This window comes from Bombina bombina, chromosome 3, assembly GCF_027579735.1.
Source record: "Bombina bombina isolate aBomBom1 chromosome 3, aBomBom1.pri, whole genome shotgun sequence".
NCBI classification, from domain to species: Eukaryota; Metazoa; Chordata; class Amphibia; order Anura; family Bombinatoridae; genus Bombina; species Bombina bombina.
Genome location: NC_069501.1, coordinates 1,289,099,997 through 1,289,122,038, shown reverse-complemented (window position 1 = coordinate 1,289,122,038; position 22,042 = coordinate 1,289,099,997). Strand labels below are relative to the sequence as shown.

Sequence of the window (22,042 nt, the reverse complement as noted above, 5' to 3'; positions counted from 1 at the left end):
TTGTAAACTTCAGTCACCTCTGCACCTTTTAGCCTTTCCTTTTTCTCTTCCTATACCTTCGGCCGAATGACTGAGGGTGGAGGTGAAGGGGAGAGGCTATATATACAGCTCGGCTGTGGTGCTCTTTTCCACTTCCTGTTAGCAGGAGGTTAATATCCCACAAGTAAGGATTAAATTAATTGAAGTAAAAGAAAGTAATTTATCAGGTAAGCATAAATTTAGTTTTTCGGCATCTACCTCCTGACTGTCCTCTGTATCTACACCCTGACTGTAGTTTTTAGTATCCCCTCCAACTGGCCTCCTCAGTATCTACTCCCCCACTGTTCTCCCCAGTATCTACCCCTAAGTGTCGTCCTCATCTACTCCACCAGCATTTCTCCTCAGTATATTCTCCCCTCTTGCTTTCCTCCTCAGTGTCCCATTTGACTATACTCTTCAGTATTTACCCTCCTAACTGTCCTCCTAAGTATCTACCCTCATTAATCCTCCTTAGTATCTCCCCCCTGGTTATCCTCCTTAGTATGTACCCTCATTAGTCCTTCTCACTATCTACCCCCCGACTGTTCTCCTCATTATCTATTTTCCCCCTCCTCAGTATCTACCCTTGATAGTCATCCTCACTATCTACCCCCTGACTGTCCTCCTCACTATCTATTTCCCCCTCCTCAGTATCTACCCTTGATAGTCATCTTCACTATCTACCCCCCTGACTGTCCTCCTCACTATCTACCCCCTGGCTGTCCTCCTTAGTATCTACCCTCATTAGTCCTCCTAACTATCTACCCCGGCTGTCTTCCTTAGTATCTACCCTCATTAGTCCTCCTAACTATCTACCCCCGGCTGTCTTGATTAGTATCTACCCTCATTAGTCCTCCATTGTATCTACCCCGACTGTCCTCCTCTGTATCTACCCACTTTAGTCCTCCTCACTATCTATCCCCTGGCTATCCTCCTCAGTATTTACTCCCTCCAGCTGTCCTCCGCAGTATCTGTATCCCTTCCCCCAGATGTTCTCCTTCGTATCTACCCCTTTGACTGTCCTTTTCAGTATCTACTCCCCCCTGAGCTGTCCTCCTCAGTATCTACCCCTGAGCTGTCCTCCTCCAGTTTTTACCCCTGAGCTGTCCTCCTCAGTATCTCTATATCTCTTCCTCCAGCTGTCCTCCTTAGTATTTACCCTCATTAGTCCTCCTCTTTATCTACCCCCAGCTGTCCTCCTTAGTATTTACCCTCATTAGTCCTCCTCTTTATCTACCCCCAGCTGTCCTCCTTAGTATTTATCCTCATTAGTCCTCCTGTTTATCTACCCCCCCCTGACTGTCCTCCTCAGTATCTACCCCTGAGCTTTCCTCCTCAGTATCTATATCCCTTCCCCCAGCTGTCCTCCTTAGCATCTACCCCTTTTGACTGTCCTCCTCACTAACTACCCCTAGCTGTCCTCCTCAGTATCTATATCCCTCCCCCCAGCTGTCCTCAGTATTTACCCCTGAGCTGTCCTCCTCAGTATTTAGATTCCTTCCCCCCAGCTGTCCTAAGTATTTACTCCTGAGCTGTCCTCCTCAGTATCTACCACCTTCCCACCTCCTCTCGTGAACCTTCCTCTTCCCATTACTTCTGTCCCTCACTGGTTCCTTTCTCCTATTAACATCTGTCCTGTATTTATACATTTCACCCTCTCCATTTCTCTGTGTGTTGCTTGTCTCACCTTCATCAGACTTGTCTGCCTGTGTCCTCCCCTACAGTGTACAAAACAGCTTATCTCAGAACGCTTTGGCCGTGGCTCTAGGACGGTGGATTTGGAGCTTGAAACTCAGATTGAACTCCTTAGAGACACTAAAAGAAAGTACGAGGGAGTCTTACAGCTGGCGAGAGCTCTGACCACTCACTTCTACAACCTGGTGCAAACACAGAGAGCGCTTGGGGATGCATTCTCCGACCTGAGTCAGAAATCACCAGAGCTTCAGGTGATCCTTTTTTTTTCTCTCCCTGAAGGCTGTTTTTCTTCCTCTACAACCATCTCTGGCCCATTTCCTCTATTCTGCTGCTCTCCCACCTGTCTGCTTTCTCTTCTCAGACCATTTCAGCCATTTCCAAGCACTTTCTTCCCCCCTCTATTTTCTGGACTTGCTACATGTCTCTTTTTTTTTCCTGGCTTCTCTGTTTGCTTTGGAAATTCTCTCTTTCTTTCCTAAGATATGGTGAGTCCACAACGTCATCAATTACTAGTGGGAATATCACACCTGGCCAGCAGGAGGAGGCAAAGAGCACCACAACAAAGCCCTTCCCACAATCCCCAGTCATTCTCTTTGCCTCTGTCAATGGAGGAGGTGAAGTTTGGTGTCTAAAGAAATTAATTCCTTTCTTTGGGTATTTTCCCATGCAAACAAGGATTTGGGTCTAGCTGTAGTCCATGTCAATCTCTGCTGCAGAATAGTGGTGGCTTTTAAGCAGTTAGGAAGTTGTAAAGTGGTGCTTACTTTCACCTAGATTACGAGTTTTGCGTTATGAGTGTAAAAGCATCGTTATGCTTCATAACGCTGCTTTTTTCCCAACGCCGCTATTACAAGTCTTGTCAGAATAGCTGTACTGCACACCTTTTTGGCCGTCACGCAACGACAGTACCGCAGTTTTAAAAAAGTCCTTTTTCAATGGGACTTACATAGCGCTGGTATTACAAGTTTTGCGGGGATGCCAAAAAGTGATCGGTACATCCTAAAATAAGATCCGTGCCGCCATCTAAAGTCAGTAGTTATGAGTTCTATGTTACAAAGCTGTACCATAAAACTCATAACTAAACTGTCACAAAGTACACTAACACCCATAAACTACCTATTAACCCCTAAACCGAGGCCCTCCCGCATCGCAAACACTAAAATAAAATTATTAATCCCTAATCTACCGCTCCAGACATTGCCGCCACTTAAAAAATGTATTAACCCCTATTCCGCCGCTCCCCGTCGCCACTATAATAAAGTTATTAACCCCTAATCCGCCGCCCTCCCGCATCACAAACTCTATTTAAAGATTATTAACCCCTAATCTGCCGTCCGCCCACACTGCCGCTATAATAAACCTATTAACCACTAAACTGCAAGCCCCCACAACGAAATATACTAAATTAAACTATTAATCCCTAAACCTCTGGCCTCCCACATAAATATATTAATCCCTAACCCTAACGTAACCCTAAGTCTAACCCTAACACCCCCTAACTTAAATATAATTAAAATAAAGCTAAATAAAACTTAAAATTATTACCTAAATAATTCATATTTAAAACTAATTAAATACTTACCTGTAAAATAAAACCTAAGCTAGCTACAATATAACTAATAGTTACATTGTAGCTAGCTTATGTTTTATTTTTATTTCATAGGTAAGTTTTATTTATTTTAACTAGGTAGACTAGTTAGTAAATAGTTATTAACTATTTACTAACTACCTAGCTAAATTAAATTCATAAGTACCTGTAAAATAAAACCTAACCTTCCTTACACTAAAACCTTAGGGTTTGAGCACCGTAAAAGAGCTAAATGCCCTTTTAAGGGCAATGACCATCCAAATGCCCTTTTCAGGGCAATGGTTATCTTAGGTTTATTTAGATAGTATTTTATTTGGGGGGTTGGTTGTGTGGGTGGTGGGTTTTACTGTTGGGGGGTTGTTTGTATTTTTTTTTTACAGGTAAAAGAGCTGATTTCTTTGGGGCAATGCCCCGCAAAAGGCCCTTTTAAGGGCTATTGGTAGTTTATTGTAGGCTAGGGTTTTTTTCTATTTTGGGGGGCTTTTTTATTTTGATAGGGCTATTAGATTAGGAGTAATTCATTTTTATTTTTTATAATTTCGTTTTTTATTTTGTGTAATTTAGTGTTTATTTTTTTTTTGTAATTTAGATAATTGTATTTTATTATTTTTAATTTATTTTATTTTATTGTAAGGTTATATGTTAGTGTGAGGCAGGTTTGGTTTTATTTTACAGGTACGTTTGTATTTATTTTAACTAGGTAGCTAATAAATAGTTAATAACTATTTAATAGCTATTTTACCTAGTTAAAATAAATACAAACTTGCCTGTAAAATAAAAATAAACCCTAAGATAGCTACAATGTAACTATTAGTTATATTGTAGCTAGCTTAGGGTTTATTTTACAGGTAAGTATTTAGTCTTAAATAGGAATTATTTAGGTAATAATTGTAAGTTTTATTTAGATTTATTTTAATTATTTAAGTTAGGGGGGTTAGGGTTTGGTTCAGGGTTACGTTAGCTTTAGGGGTTAATATATATATATATTTATGTAGTGTTAGTGATGTGGGAGGCCAGAGGTTTAGGGGTTAATAACTTTAGTATAGTGGCAGCGGCAGATTAGGGGCTAATAAGTGTAGGTAGGTGGTGGCGATGTTAGGACCAGCAGATTAGGGGTTAATAACTGTAATGTAGGTGGCAACGATGTTGGGACGGCAGATTAGGGGTTAATAACTGTATTTAGGTGGTGGCAATGTCAAGGGCAGCAGATTAGGAGTTAATAACATTATGTAGGTTGCAGCGATGTCGGGGGTGCCAGATTAGGGGTGTTTAGACGTGGTTTTTTTTGTTAGGGTGTTAGGTTTAAACGTAACTTTTTCTTTCCCCATAGACATCAATGGGGCTGCGTTACGGAGCTTTTGTTTCCGTGATCGCAGGCGTTAGGCTTTTTTTTTGCCGGCAGCGCTTGTATTTTGGTGAGGTATGGAGCTCAACGCCACCATATCGACCGCACAAGCCTGCTTTTTCAAAACTTGTAATAGCAGCGCTATAGGGAGGTGAAATAACGACACTTTTGTAGCAGTCGTTAATTTGCCTATAGCGCTCAAAACTCGTAATCTAGCTCTTTGTTTCCTAACATATTGCTGCCCTAGCTATAGAAAGCCAGAGTTAGTTTTTTCTACAGGTCTGTGTAAGGAGTTTGTGTCCTTTCACGCCTTGTGAGCTGTCTTCCTGCCGGACAGCTAGACTACAGGTCTGTGTAAGGAGTTTGTGTCCTTTCACGCCTTGTGAGCTGTCTTCCTGCCGGACAGCTAGACTACAGGTCTGTGTAAGGAGTATGTGTCCTTTCACGCCTTGTGAGCTGTCTTCCTGCCGGACAGCTAGACTACAGGTCTGTGTAAGGAGTTTGTGTCCTTTCACGCCTTGTGAGCTGTCTTCCTGCCGGACAGCTAGACTACAGGTCTGTGTAAGGAGTATGTGTCCTTTCACGCCTTGTGAGCTGTCTTCCTGCCGGACAGCTAGACTACAGGTCTGTGTAAGGAGTTTGTGTCCTTTCACGCCTTGTCAGCTGTCTTCCTGCCGGACAGCTAGACTACAGGTCTGTGTAAGGAGTATGTGTCCTTTCACGCCTTGTCAGCTGTCTTCCTGCCGGACAGCTAGACTACAGGTCTGTGTAAGGAGTTTGTGTCCTTTCACGCCTTGTGAGCTGTCTTCCTGCCGGACAGCTAGACTACAGGTCTGTGTAAGGAGTATGTGTCCTTTCACGCCTTGTCAGCTGTCTTCCTGCCGGACAGCTAGACTACAGGTCTGTGTAAGGAGTATGTGTCCTTTCACGCCTTGTCAGCTGTCTTCCTGCCGGACAGCTAGACTACAGGTCTGTGTAAGGAGTATGTGTCCTTTCACGCCTTGTCAGCTGTCTTCCTGCCGGACAGCTAGACTACAGGTCTGTGTAAGGAGTATGTGTCCTTTCACGCCTTGTGAGCTGTCTTCCTGCCGGACAGCTAGTCTACAGGTCTGTGTAAGGAGTTTGTGTCCTTTCACGCCTTGTGAGCTGTCTTCCTGCCGGACAGCTAGACTACGGGTCTGTGTAAGGAGTTTGTGTCCTTTCACGCCTTGTGAGCTGTCTTCCTGCCGGACAGCTAGACTACGGGTCTGTGTAAGGAGTTTGTGTCCTTTCACGCCTTGTGAGCTGTCTTCCTGCCGGACAGCTAGACTACGGGTCTGTGTAAGGAGTTTGTGTCCTTTCACGCCTTGTGAGCTGTCTTCCTGCCGGACAGCTAGACTACGGGTCTGTGTAAGGAGTATGTGTCCTTTCACGCCTTGTGAGCTGTCTTCCTGCCGGACAGCTAGACTACAGGTCTGTGTAAGGAGTTTGTGTCCTTTCACGCCTTGTGAGCTGTCTTCCTGCCAGACAGCTAGACTACAGGTCTGTGTAAGGAGTATGTGTCCTTTCACGCCTTGTGAGCTGTCTTCCTGCCGGACAGCTAGACTACAGGTCTGTGTAAGGAGTATGTGTCCTTTCACGCCTTGTGAGCTGTCTTCCTGCCGGACAGCTAGAGAGCAGGTCTGTGTAAGGAGTATGTGTCCTTTCACGCCTTGTGAGCTGTCTTCCTGACGGACAGCTAGACTGCAGGTTACTGCTTTGGACTTGCACTTAAGTTCATATTTTTGCTGCAGAAATAATAATGGGGCATTATTAAATCCTTTATGGACAGGATTTATGGAGCAGTGTGCAGGCTTTACTGTTTGTGACATATTGTGAGACTGTTTAAATTGATACACTTTGGTAGTGTATGTTCTCGGCATTTTTATCCTTGTTTTAAGTATATAAAAGTGACTTGTGACTCTTATTTTGTAGTTCTTAAACTTTTTTGGACAGACTTTTAATTTTATTCAGTTTGGTAGGAATGCGTGCTTTTCAGTTTAATGCGCAGTTCCTACTGAAGCCGGTCATGTGACGCGCTTCTCTTCCGCTCCGGAGCGCGGAGTTGCGTTGGGAATTCTGTGTTTTCTGATACTGGCTTTTTTCATCATCGAGTGAGCAGCTTCAGGTCCGTCAGCGTTTGTGTGCAGTGCGAACTTTTGTGGAGTACGGTAGGGTACCTCAGCTTTTGGCTGGGGTGTAAAGGTCTGAATTATTTATTTGATTGTGGCTCAGTAAGCTAAGGCTCTGCTGTTTTATGTGTTTTATTCAATTGCCTTTGTACTTTGTTCTGAGTTACCGGACTTGTCTTAAAGGGACAGTAGTCTTTTGAGAAAATAAATAAATACATTTTGTTTTGTGCAAACATGGATATGGTCAGGCATCTGGTTTTTTCCATTAGATGTTTAATGTGTTTTTTTTTAAAAAAAAGAAAGCTTATGTACATGGTGTCCGGAGTACTGTTCCTAAAGTGACAGTACATAGTAACTTAGCCTGAACTTTATAATAAAATTACGGCACCTGTGTCCCCTGTGGATCAGTGGGTAAGAGGTTATGTTGTGCAATATTGTAGTTCTATTGCCACTGGTTTGAAACCTATGAGTTTTCTTCAATTCTGTGCTGCATGCTTAGCCTGTATTCTAGATGTAGAGAGATATTATCTCTGAGCCCTATGTCTCTCAGGATGATGCTGTTCTGGCTATGCCACAGCTTTTTCCTTGAACGTCCCAAGCCTTAATGGTGTTACATGCAGTTCCCTGCGGCTCCTCTCAGTCTCCTGGAGGAGTATATTTGCCTTTAGATTTTGCTGCACAGCTATCCTATGTGGTATCTGTGGCATTATCTGAGTTTTCCTATGTTAAGGGGAAAATGCATGAAGAAATTTAGAGATTCAGATACTACTACTCAGGTACTACTCAGGTTGCCCTTTCTCATAAGTCTGAGGAGGCGATGTCGGTGGCCTTTGAGGGTGAAATCTCAGATTCAGACAGTATAATTCCTTCATCTGATGCTGAAGTTGTAACCTTCAGATTTAAGCTTGAACACCTTTGTGTATTGTTAAAGGAGGTTTTGGCTACTTTGGACAACTCCGATACTCCTGTAATTGTCAACCCTAATAAATCTAGTAAACTTAATAAATACTATGATGTTACTTCCACTGTGGAAGTTTTTCCTGTTCCAGACCGTGCAAAGGAGATTTTTCACAGAAATGGGAGAAGTCATGAATTCCTTTTTCCCTGTCTCCTGTCTTTAAAAGGTTAGTTTCCTGTTGCTGACTCCATTAAATATTCATGGTGCACGGTGCCTATAGTAGAAGGGGCCTTTTCTACTCTGGCTAAGAGAGCTACATTTCCTATAAAGGATAGCTGCTCTTTTAAGGATCCAATGGACAAAAGCTGGAGGCTTATTTGAAGGTTGTATTACCACTGCGTCTTTTTGGTGCAACGCCTTGTCTGGTTCAGTTTGGGTAGAGACTCCTTGTGAGGAGATCCAGGACAGAATTAAGGCTCTTAAGCTAGCCAATTACTTTATTTCTGATGCTACTATGCAAGTTATTTAGCAGGGTGCCAAGATATCTGACTTTGCTGTACTAGCCCACTTGGCATTGTGGCTTAAATCTTGGTCAGTGGATGTCCACCCTAAGTCCAAGCTTCTGGCGCTTCCTTACAAGGGTGAGACCTTGTTTGGTTCTGGTCTAGCAAAAATAATTTCTGATATTTCGGGTGGAAAAGTGTCTTTTCTACCACAAGACAAGAAGAATAGACCTAAAGAACGTCAGAGTAGAACCCCGTAGCTGTGTCTAAATTAGCATGGAGGGTTTGCCTCCGATCCAGGATCGGATCAAATGGGGGGCAGAATTGCTCTGTTTTTTCTTCATGCATGGATACAAGGTGTTCCAGATCCCTGGGCTGTGGACATAGTATCTCAGGGTTACTAAATAGAGTTCAGAACCTTCCTCTCAGAGGCAGGTTCCTCCTCTCAAGGTTATTTGCAGTCCAGATAAAAGAGAGGCATTCTTAAATTGCGTCAGGAACCTTTCTTTCCTGGGAGTGATAGTTCCAGTTCCTGTAGGTAACAGGGTCTAGGATTCTATTCAAATCTGTTTGTGGTTCACAAAAAAGGAGTGACCTTTTCGTCCTCTTCTTGACCTAAAGTGTCTCAACGGGTTTTTCAGGGTAGCATCCTTCAAAATGGAAACCTTTTGTTCCATTTTTCCCTTGGTCTAAGAGGGTCTGTTAATGACGACCATAGACCTGAAGGATGTGTATCCTCATGTTCCCTTCCTTAGGGATCATCACAAGTTTCCGAGATTCGCCTTTCTAGACAAACACTTTCAGATTGTGTTTCTTCCATTTGGCCTTGCCACCGCTCCCAGAATTTTCTCAAAGGTTCTGGGGGCTCTCTTGGCAGTGATCAGGTCTTGGGGAATTGCTGTAGTGCCTTACCTAGAAGATATATTGGTTCAGGTGCCATCTTTTCAACAAGAAAACTCTCATACACAGATCTTGTTGTCTTTTCTACGTTCTCACCGATGGAAAGTGAATCTGGAAAAGAGTTCCCTTGTTCCAGCTACAAGGGTGGTTATCTTTGATTCCCTTTTTATGAAGATTTTTCTGTCAGAGGTCAGAAAATCAAAGATTCTTTCCTATTGCGCCTCTCTGCAGTATACTGTTCGGCCATCAGTGGCTCAATGTAATTGGTCTGATAGTCGCTTCCATGGACATCATCCCCTTTGCTTGATTCCATTTGAGAGCTCTACAGTTTTGCATGCTTGGACAATTGAACGGAGTCCATTCAGATCTCTGCTAGAGTATAGATCTAGATCAGTCGTCAAGAGACTCTCTGCCGTGGTGGCTTTCTCAGGATCATCTGTCTCAGGACACATGCTTCCGGAGACCTTCCTGGTTGATTGCCAGCCTGCTGGGCTGTGGAGCATTCTGGGACTCTTTTAAGGTGTAAGGACTTGGGACTCAGAAGGAGTCTGCTCTCCCCATAAATATCTTGGAGTTATGAGTGATTTACAATGCTCTGTTGGTTCGGCCTCAGTTGTCCTTAGCCGGGTTTCAGTTGGTCAATGTCACCTCAGTAGCTTACATCACCTACCAGGGAGGAACTCAGAGTTCCTTAGCCATGATGGAGGTGGCTCGGATTGTTCAGTGGGCGGAAGCTCACAGTTGCTATCTATCTGCCATCCACATTCCAGGAGTGGACAACTGGGAAGTGGACTTCCTGAGTAGACAGACATTTCACCCCGGAGAGTGGCTCTCCATCCGGAGGTGTTCTCCAGGTTAACCCTCAAATGGAATTGGATCTGATGGCGTCTCGGCAGAATGCCAAGCTTCCATGGTTTATTTCGAGGTCCACAGGCTGCCCTGATAGATGGTCTGGCGGTTCCTTTGGATTTCAGTCTGGCTTACCCGTTTCCTCCGTTTTGCTCTCCTTTCGAGTTATTGCTCGTATCAAACAGGAGAGAGCGTCAGTAATTCTATTAGCCCCTGCGTGGCCTTGCAGGATCTGGTATGCAGACCTAGTGAAGATGTCATATCTTCCACCTAGGAGGTTGCCTCTGAGGAAGGACCTTCTAACTCAGGGTCCATTCCATCCTCCAAATCTCATTTTCTCTGAAGCTGACTGCTTGAAGATTGAATGCTTAGTTATGTCTAAGCGTGGTTTTTCTGAGACGGTCTTTGAGACCATGATTCAGGCTTGTGAGCCTGTTACTTAAAATATTTACCATAAGGTATGGCATTAATACCTTTATTGGTGTGAATCCAAGGACTACTCTTGGAGTACGGTTAGGATTCCTAGGATTTTGCCTTTTTTCCAGTAAGTTCTGGAGACGTAATTGTGACAGATGTTTGAAGGATGTACCAGATGTTCAATCTTCTGTCAGGCCCTGGTCAAAATCAGGCCTGTGTTTAAGTCTGTTGCTCCTCCTTGGAGCCTTAACCTTTTTGCTATCTCTTCTGTTTGGAGAGTTTCGGAACTCTCGGCTTTGCAGTGTGATTCGCCTTATCTTATCTTTCATGCTGATAAGGCAGTTCTTTGTACGAAGTTGGATCTTCTTCCTAAAGAGGTTTCGGATAAAAATATTTCAAAGAACGTTTGTTGCACAACTTGGATGTTGTGCATGCTCTGATATTCTTCCTACAGGTGATTAAGGATTTTCATTAGTCTTCTGCCCTGTTTGTTTGTTTCTCAGGAAAGTGTAAAGGTCAGAAAGCTACTGCTACTTCTCTTTCTCTATTATTGAGAAATATAGTTTGTTTTGCTTATGAGACTGTTGGTCAGCCTCCTGAGAGAATTGCAGCTCATTCCACAAGGGCTGTTTCTTCTTTTTGGACTTTCAAAAATGAAGTTTCTGTGGAACAGTTTTGCAAGGCTGCAACTTGGTCCTCTTTGCATACTTTTTCCAAATTTTCCAAATTTAATATTTTTGCTTTGGCAGAGGCTTCTTTTGGGAGAAAGGTTTTTCAAGCGGTGGTGCATTCTGTTTAGGTCTGCCTGTCTTGTTCTCCCTCCCTAGTAATCTGTATCCTCTAGCTAGAGTATTGGTTCCCACTAGTAATTGATGACATTGTGGACACCATATCTGGAAATAAATAAATTTATTAGGTAAGCATAAATTTTGTTTTTCAGTTATAGCAATTTATGAATAAATAGTCCTGCCTTAGCTCATCCTAGTAGCGAGACAGGCGGGGGCGGACGGCGAGACAGGCGGGGGCGGACGGCGAGACAGGCGGGGGCGGACGGCGAGACAGGCAGGGGCGGACGGCGAGACAGGCGGGGGCGGACGGCGAGACAGGCGGGGACGGACGGCGAGACAGGCGGATAGATGGATGGATAAGGATGGATGGATCCAGATGGATGGATAAGGATGGATGGATCCAGATGGATGGATATAGATGGATCCAGATGGATGGATGGATAGATATGGATGTATGGATACAGATAGATGGATAAGGATGGATGGATGAATACAGATAGATGGATAAGGATGGATGGATGAATACAGATAGATGGATAAGGATGGATGGATGAATACAGATAGATGGATAAGGATGGATGGATGAATACAGATAGATGGATAAGGATGGATGGATGAATACAGATGGATGGATGGATGGATGAATACAGATAAATGGATGAATACAGATAAATGGATGGATACAGATGGATATAGATGGATGGATATAGATGGATGGATGGATATGGATGGATGGGTACAGATGGATGGATACAGATGGATACCATATCTGGAAATAAATAAATTTATTAGGTAAGCATAAATTTTGTTTTTCAGTTATAGCAATTTATGAATAAATAGTCCTGCCTTAGCTCATCCTAGTAGCAGTTATTAAAGATGGCTGGGCTCTTAAAAGGTACTGGACAGAAACCCAATTCCTTAACCCATTTTAGATTGAGAGGTAGACGGGGATTGAGAGGCAGGCGGGGGATGGGCAGAGAGGCAGGCGGGGGATGGGCAGAGAGACAGGCGGGGGATGGACGGAGAGACAGACTGGGATGGGGCTCATCCTAGTAACAATTATTAAAGATGGCTGGGCTCTTAAAAGGAACTCAACAGAAACCCAATTCCTTAACCCATTTTAGATTGAGAGACAGGCGGGGACGGACGGCGAGACAGGCGGGGACGGACGGCGAGACAGGCGGACGGCGAGACAGGCGGGGGCGGACGGCGAGACAGGCGGGGGCGGACGGCGAGACAGGCGGGGGCGGACGGCGAGACAGGCGGGGGCGGACGGCGAGACAGGCGGGGGCGGACGGCGAGACAGGCGGGGGCGGACGGCGAGACAGGCGGGGGCGGACGGCGAGACAGGCGGGGGCGGACGGCGAGACAGGCGGGGACGGACGGCGAGACAGGCGGATAGATGGATGGATAAGGATGGATGGATCCAGATGGATGGATAAGGATGGATGGATCCAGATGGATGGATATAGATGGATCCAGATGGATGGATGGATAGATATGGATGTATGGATACAGATAGATGGATAAGGATGGATGGATGAATACAGATAGATGGATAAGGATGGATGGATGAATACAGATAGATGGATAAGGATGGATGGATGAATACAGATAGATGGATAAGGATGGATGGATGAATACAGATAGATGGATAAGGATGGATGGATGAATACAGATGGATGGATGGATGGATGAATACAGATAAATGGATGAATACAGATAAATGGATGGATACAGATGGATATAGATGGATGGATATAGATGGATGGATGGATATGGATGGATGGGTACAGATGGATGGATACAGATGGATACAGATGGATGGATTTATGGATAGATATAGAGACAGGCGGGGACGGACGGAGAGACAGGCGGGGACGGACGGAGAGACAGGCGGGGACGGACGGACGGAGAGACAGGCGGGGACGGACGGAGAGACAGGCGGGGACGGACGGAGAGACAGGCGGGGACGGACGGAGAGACAGGCGTGGACGGACGGAGAGACAGGCGTGGACGGACGGAGAGACAGGCGTGGACGGACGGAGAGACAGGCGTGGACGGACGGAGAGACAGGCGTGGACGGACGGAGAGACAGGCGTGGACGGACGGAGAGACAGGCGTGGACGGACGGAGAGACAGGCGTGGACGGACGGAGAGACAGGCGTGGACGGACGGAGAGACAGGCGTGGACGGACGGAGAGACAGGCGTGGACGGACGGAGAGACAGGCGTGGACGGACGGAGAGACAGGCGTGGACGGACGGAGAGACAGGCGTGGACGGACGGTGAGACAGGCAGATAGATACAGATGGATGGATGGATACGGATGAATGGATGGATACAGATGGATGGATACAGATGGATACAGATGGATATAGATGGATGGATGGATATAGATGGATGGATGGATATAGATGGATGGATCGATACGGATGGATGGATATAGATGGATGGATATAGATGGATGGATGGATACAGATGGATGAATTTATGGATAGATATAGAAACAGACGGGGATGGACAGAGAGACAGACGGGGATGGAGAGAGACAGACAGGGCTCATCCTAGTAGCAATTATTAAAGATGGCTGGGCTCTTAAAAGGTACTGAACAGAAAACCAGTTCCTTAACCCATATTAGATAGAGAGGCAGACGGGGGGTTTAGAGGCAGGCAGGGGGTTGAGAGGCAGGCGGGGGATTGAGAGGCAGGAGGGGGATTGAGAGACATGCAGGGATGGAAGGAGAGACAGGCGGGGATGGACAGAGAGACAGGCGGGGATGGACAGAGAGACAGGCGGGGACGGACGGAGAGACAGACTGGATGGACGGCGAGACAGACTGGGACGGACTGAGAGGCAGGCGGGGACGAAGAGACAGGCAGATAGTTAGATATATATAGATGAATGGATGGATACGGATGGATGGATACAGATGGATGGATAAGGAAGGGTGGATGGATGGATACAGATGGATGGATGGATGGATACAGATGGATACGGTGGATATAGATGGATATAGATGATGGATGGATACAGATGGAAGGATTTATGGATAGATATAGATGGATGGATACAGATAGATGGATGGATACAGATGGATGGATGGTGTTAGGCGTTATCTTATAATGGGGGTATCACTTGACACTTAGCAGTATTCTACACCTTTGCCTGGAACTGAATGGGTTACTTGGCAAGATCTCTGGGAACAACATTTAGACAGGCAGCAAGTAAAGTCTAATCACTGTTCTGTTTATTATAAGGCATCACAGACTTTTATAGACAATGGTTACAGTATATGGGGTTAAACAATGACGTAATCATAATCAAATCATTTCACACAGTATGCTCAGAACAAAGCTCAAAACACTCTGCCCTCCTACCAATTCAGCAGCAATAAGGAAAAGCCCTTGAAGCACCATCCCTGCTTGCAAATAATATGTGCAAACCACGGCACACAGCAGTGTCTCAGGATGGTGCTTCAAGGGCTTCCCGTTTCACTGTAATCATCAAACAATACTGGAGGGTAGCATGCAACTTATATGTAATGAATTTGAGTACCTCTCATATGTCGGTGACTGTAGGTCTGTCTATCATGGGTCAATCAGGATTATTTATCTTTCTTGAACCGCTTGATTGTACTGCGGCTTTGCATTGATCGTGCCTTTCTTGGGTCACATGATTCAGAGTGACCAATAGCAAAAGTATTTACAGAGAGCTCAGCTCACTCCTTGTTCTTACAAGTTAAAAGTTTAGCCTAAAGCAAGCAAAAAAATGTGTGATGCTGGTGCAGCGCTGCCCAATTACCTTAATTTGGAACGGTGAGCGGTCGCTCCCTGACAGCTGCTCACATAGAAATGAGTCACAACTTCGCTGCTCTCTACACACTTCTGCATCTGCCCCAGCCCAGTCTCTGCCGGCCCACCAGGTTTTTTCCCGGTATCCCGGCAGCCCAATCTGGCCCTGCTTAGAGCTCCACCTCCCTCAGACATTCTGCTTCAATACCACAGTCCATTTGCAGTAGGGGTGCTATGCACATGAGGAAGTGTCCATCAGCAGGTACATGCTGGAAGTATGATGGTTTGTTCATGGGGTAGACAAGGGAAACCGGTAGATCCTCATAGCAAGCAGACACTCGAGTCAGAAGGAGTCCAAGAAGGAAACAAAACAGCACAAGATGAGCACGCACCCTGATACAATCACAATTATGTCCAACAAAACGTCTTTCACCTTTTTTTGTAAGCATCACAATTTCCTTTAATAGCTTAACTTATCCTATGTCATTTAAAACCAGGAAAACATTGTGGATATATAATACAAGATAAATACATTTATTATACTTTTACAGAGAATAACTCACAGCTTCTCTATACAATTTAAATGATACTTTAAACATGAATACTAAGCAAATAAAAACTGCTAGACTTCATCAAACTGTATGACTATGATAAGTAACTTGTGCTAAAGCCGGCCCTGCAACAAAAATGAAAAGTAAAACAGTCAATAAAACCATTTTCTTTAAAATTAATTTCTTCACATTTTCTCTTTGAACTACTAAAAAAATAACCTAGTGTTGCTTTATTCTGCAAAGCTACTATATGTAATGTTTATAATTCTCCAAATATGATCTTAATAGAATCAGCTGTCTCATCTGATATAAACACTACTAATTTACTAATTTTATGTAACCTAAATTCTCTCGCACTCCTGTATGAGGAAAGAATACAATCATAACATTATTAAAACTACAAAATCTTTTTAAAGGTAAACACAACTTTATGGTAATATAATTCCTTTCACTGACAAATACCTGGAATTACAAAACTCAAATTGCAGATACCATACCAGTTAATAAAGGGAAAAATAAATTTGCTTTCATAACACAGATCCAATAAGATCCATTGTAGGTAGAAAATATACCATCAATACCATTATAATTATACTACTCCCAAAACTCATATTTCACTGTATAATTTATATAAATTTCTAACTGAGACGTGTCCTCACTCTCTTTATTTCGAGTAGTTAATAATACACTAAGGAATGATTACAATGGGAAATTCCTACAAAAACGTCCTATTCTCATACTTTTCTCCACTGTAAGACACATATATCCCTTCTTCGCTTAAATATTAAGGGGCGGCATAGAAACATTGGGGAACTTTCTGTGTTCTACAATGGTGAAGGGTGTAGAATATTCTGAGATATTGCAGCATTTTCTTTAAACTATAAAGGTGCAAACATATTCTCTATACTCAGTGGGCCATTCAATAAGTTTCAAATAAAATCCCTAACCATAAATTGAGAACACACAATACTATATTCTGGGAAAGGTCAGATAATAAGGGTACTGTCTCTGCTCTATGGTTTCTGTTTGCATGCACAGTGTAAACCCACTGTTAAAGAATCCTGTTTGGCACAAATAATTTAGAACCCAGTCTATTGGCGTCAGTAACCAGCCATGTAGCCGTTACATGCTATGTTATACTTTAAAATAATTCTGTATTTATTAAAATCCTTATTATATTAGTTTGTTTATTTTTTGTATATATAATTTGATATTGAACATTGTTGCAGCTCTCTGACTAAATACAACAATTGTATACAACAAAATGAAATTTCTGAAAAGAATAATAATAATTTACACTAATAGATTTAAGGACAGTTTACCCAAAAATGTTCTCCCCTTTAAATTGCTCCCAATGATCCATCTTACCTGATGGCATGTAATTAACTGTTTACAAGTAGCTCCTTCACCCTTATTTTGGCATTTGAAATAACTGATTCAGCTTGCGGTATACCCACTTATAGTAAAACATTTTATACTTGAGTCTCATCTATTGAATAGCCTAAGTAAACACAGTCAGAAGAAGAAATTACACTTTCAGTAGGGTACAGGATAGTTAAGTAATAAAATGACATTTTCCATTGCTCTGTCTATGTACTGAGCCCTAGTTTTCCAGACAAATATGAGATAAGGACAATGAGATATGCTATTACCTGAAACTCAAGATTAAGATAACAAAAGCAGACACTTCATATATACAAATAAGCCTGCAAATGCAATTTTTCCTACATTTTATACTATACAGCTGGTGAAACAAATCATTGAAAATACATCAACATAAAACAATTTTACAGTGTACTGTCTCTTTAAGGGATGACTATTTATAATATGTATATTACATATATCACCTAGCCATGACTAGGAAACTTGTGTTATTTACCATTAAAATTCTACTTCTTTACTGTATCATAACCTGCATATATTTAAATGAGAGCTATCACAGCATAAATAATATTACACAGTAATATGTTAGCAGATTATATTAAAACTCTACTGAATTACTCTACTTACAAAAGAAACAAGCCCAAATACTTTAGATACATTAAATAACATACAACGTATAGTCTTTTCTTTTCTCTTTTTTCACAAACTCCTTGCATAAATATCCTGAACATACTTAAATCAACCTATTAATCACTTGCCAGAAAAAAAAACTCTTTTGTATTTATCAGACTTAAAATCCCGCCCATCATCGCTCTTACAAATTCCTTAGTTAGTTTACTTGCAAAAACAATATACTGTATATTAATATGCCTTAGACACATCAAATCTCTCACAGATAAAAAAAAAGCACCAAGATCAGCTTTTACAGCGATACACACACAAACTTATATCAACTTGCATACCCTAAATTCACTCCCAACATTCAGCAATTTTAACATATATCAAACTTTTAAAGACACAGAAAACATTTTATTAAGGAAAACATATATTTCAAACATATCAGGGACATTAGAAATACAACAAGATGAACTCTCCACCAAATTTTTAAAATGTATCTAAAATTGTCCGAACTTGCTAAGAATGGCCATTTCCCAGCAAATTGAGAAGTAAACAAATTATTTTTAGACAGGATAATACATCCTCAGATATTTAGTGGGGAGTAAACCTTTTACACGTAACACGAGACACAGTGAAACATCAGACAAACACTTATAAATATAAGATAAAATACACAGAATCTATGTTTCATTACTGCAAAGACCATACAACAAAAAGAAAGGGTTTTCACATACCAAGCTATGTTTAAAGATACATCCTGTCATGTCACATTACAACATTATGTACAGGGAGTCGGGAACTTTTCTCTATGAGCACAGTATGCAACAAACAGCTACAGTGAAATAAAAAGTGAAAAAACAAAGCAAAAAATAAATACAAAGTATAAGGATATATATGATCCGTAGGATATTCTTCAATATTGGTGATTCATGTGGTTTCTTGCCTCAAATAAAACAAAAACAAGAAAATATAGTGTAATAACTTTTAGACAAATAGGTGATTTCACACAGGTGATGCCTGGTTTTATACTGCCAGGTACCCAGTATAACACCAATCGCAGGACGCTGCTTTAGGTAAATAGCATTTATTTTAAAAACATAAAAAAGTTTAAAAAAGCCACTAATGAACCCTCTTACATAAAGTCACTTGGTTATCTGTCCACATGCAAAGTAAAGTGGAAGTGAGATCATAACACCATTCTCAGATGGAGGCGGATGGCATGCCGAATGGCTATACTCACAATCGCCGGGTAAGTGATACACTCAATACCTGTCCTGGTGACTGATCGTAAGGGCGTGACTGTGACGTTCCAACATACATTTTGCCATAAGCGTAAGGCTTTTTCAAGGAAATGAGATGATGTGCATCTTCTCCTCTGATGGTTATGTATCGTGGCTGATCCTCCCATTGGTCAATGGTAATAGAGTCATGTCGAAATTCAAATATTCCGTCCTCCATTTTTAAAATTGGCAAATCCTCAAAGTGTCCTTATTAGTACACAAGGACTCGATATTGGACAATGGTAAAAACACTTTATAACTTATTTTCCTTAATATGATCTAAATATCTGGTTTGGTACATAGTAAGTCAATATATAGAAGAAAGGCTTCATAAAAAAAAATCACAACATTCAACATGATATTAAACTTTTAAGTAAACGGTAATTGATACATATTGTCGTCTTGCTACTACATTATAGTGATACCGCTATGTATGCTTATAAATCAACATATACTAATGTATATCTTTCTTTCCTAAAATATGGTGAGTCCATGGAATCATCAATTACTAGTGGGAATATCACTCCTGGCCAGCAAGAGGAAGCAAAGAGCAGCACCACAGCAAAGCTGCTATATATGTAACTTCCCTTACCTATAACCCCAGTCATTCTCTTTGCCTCTGTTCATGGAGGAGGTGAAGTTTTTGGTGTCTGAAGAAAATTTAACTTCAATCAAGATTTTATTATTTTGAATGCCAGCGTAGATTTACTCTGAATTTCCTCTCAAGACTGGGTGTAGCCGTACTCCATGTTAGTCTCTTCAGTAGGGCAGTGGTGGCTTTAAAGCAGTTCGGAACAGAGTAAGTTTACTCTGTCTTTCTTTTTCTACAGGTCTCTGTGAGGAGTAGCATCCTCTCACACCGGTAAGCTGTCTACATGCTGGACGGCTAGATGCAGGTAAGTGCCTAATGTCTTCTAGGGCTGGGAGGCTGGCACTTCATAGTCATATAAAACAAGGACTCTACAATTGTTAGTGGTACTCAGAGTCCTTAGTTGAGGATTTATTGTAAGGCATTAGGCAGCTACTAATTTGCATGTGGCAGGAGACAAAGTTTTAATTTTATATGGCTCATGTTTTCTGTTAAGGCACAGACATTGTCTAAGGAAAAATTTATGTGTACATTTTTAATTGTATTATTTCCTGAAGGGAAAATTATATTTTATTAGGAGTAATTGCACAGTGAGCAGTTCGCTTGTGTGCACACTTTTCCTTTTATGTGTTTCCCTGGTGGAATGCCTTTACTTAGTTTGTTTTTTCTGAATGAAGCGCAATGTGAATATATATTTTCCTGCTTCATTCCTATACTGCTGTGTGTCCTCGCCTTGTTTCTCTTCTGTGGAAGAAATGCGGCACCATTTTGATCTCGCCTGGTCCGATCACGTGACCTACCGCTTTTCTTTAGACAATCTCAGTTTTTGCTCCAGCTGTAACTGGAGCTTCGATAGTCACTCTGTCTCTGGAAATGTTTATATAAAAGTACTCTCCCTGATGCACCCTTGTATAATAGTTTGTAGATGAATGTTTGATATACTGCTTGGTGCAAAGAATTACATTTTTAGGCAAATATTAAAGACTTTCATTTTGCAGCCTTTATGTTGTTTTAGCCATATATGGCTGCTTGCACGGACTGCTGTTCTGTCTTAAAGTGACAGTGTTTAGTTATATTTTTTTAGCATAAAATTTTAATTTTCCTTTCCTGCCCTGTATTCTTTAGAATAGAATTCTGTTGTTTTTTTACATGCTGGCTTACCTTCAGAAGGTGCAATCAGTGTTTGAGTATTGCTGGTTTATTCCCCTTTTTTTGTTAGGGTTGATAATGTACTATGCTAGTTTTATTTGTCTTCGCTTCTCTCTTGACGTAGAGTTAGGGCGTTACTTCTGAGCCAAATGTCTCCCAGGATGATGCTGTTTAGGCAATGCCACAGTTTTCTCCATAAACGTCCCAAGCCTTCATGGCGTCACATGCAGTGCCATGCGATTCCTCTCAATCTCCTGGAGGATTTTGCAGCTCAGGTATTCTCTCAATATCTTCGGTGTTATCTGCCTTTCTTTTCTTTCAGGGAAAGTGCAAGAGGACATTTATATATTCAGATAGTAAGGTTTTGTCAGGGTGCCAGGAATCAGACTGAGACGAGAAGTGCAAAAATAATCACACCTTTATTAATAGCAAAAAATAATAAAAAGTCCACAAGTCAAATAACAAGCCAGGAGTCAAAATTAGAGCTGGTAGTCAGACAAGCCGAGTCAGGAGTCAAAGCGAGTAGTCAGACGAGCCGGAATCAGGAACAAGGAGAACAGCAGAGTCAGGAACCAGGAGGGACGTCAGACAGCCCGGTAATACACAGGAGCTCTCACAAACAGGTCTGAGACAACGCAAGGGCAAAGCATACTGAACAAAGGCTCTTTAAATAATAAGTGATGACCACAATTCTGAGACTGCATCCTGTCTCACATGGATGATGTAAACCAGTCTGGCCATAAAAGGAAGTGCAGGAAGTGAGCAGCATCTCCCAGACTGCACCAAAGTCAGCAAGATAGGTGAGTAAAATGGCTGCCAGCAGCACATGGCAAACAAGTCAGGAAAAAACCCTGACAGGTTTCTGTTAAATATGTTGCTATCCCTCATAAGTCTGATGCGGTGCAGTCGCTAGGAGCTTCTGAGGGTGATATATCTTATTTGGACACTATAATTCTTTCATCTGAATCTAAGGAGTATCTTTCAGATTTAAGCTTGTACAACTTCGTGTATGGTAAGGTGGTTTTGGCTAATTTGGGGCGACTCCGATATATATGTCATTGTCAACCCTAGAGGGGATATTTATCAAGCCGTCAACTTTGTTGAATTCAACGGCATCAATACGCTCGCCTAACATTGCGGCCACGGACCTGAAAATGATCTCCATATTTATTAAAAAAAGCCGGCAAAAAGACGCGCACCAAGTATGGGGCGATGAGCATCGTACTGTTGTTAACTAACAGTCATCGATCTCGCATCTATTTGACTTTTTTCCAACTTTATTTATACCCTATCACTAAACGCTGCCACTATACTAAAATGGTTAACCCCTATCCCGCCACTCTCCGACCCTGCCGCAACCTAAATAAAGTTATTAACCCCTATCCCACCGCTCCTGGACCCCGCCGCCACTAAATAAATGTATTAACCCCTAAACCTCTGGCCTCCCACATCACTACCACTAACTAAACCTATTAACCCCTAAACCGCCAGCCCCCCACATCAACATAAACTAAATAAGCTATTAAC

At 42.3% G+C, this 22,042-nt stretch overlaps 1 protein-coding gene across 1 annotated transcript in view; it reads left to right on the top strand.

Moving 5' to 3' along the window:
* ARFIP2 (ADP ribosylation factor interacting protein 2) overlaps window positions 1–22,042 on the top strand; it is a 460,071-nt gene that overhangs the window by 190,078 nt on the left and 247,951 nt on the right. Inside the window, exon 5 of the mRNA XM_053705691.1 lies at window positions 1,743–1,964. Coding sequence (XP_053561666.1) covers window positions 1,743–1,964 — 222 coding nt within the window. The remainder of the gene's footprint in view (window positions 1–1,742; window positions 1,965–22,042) is intronic.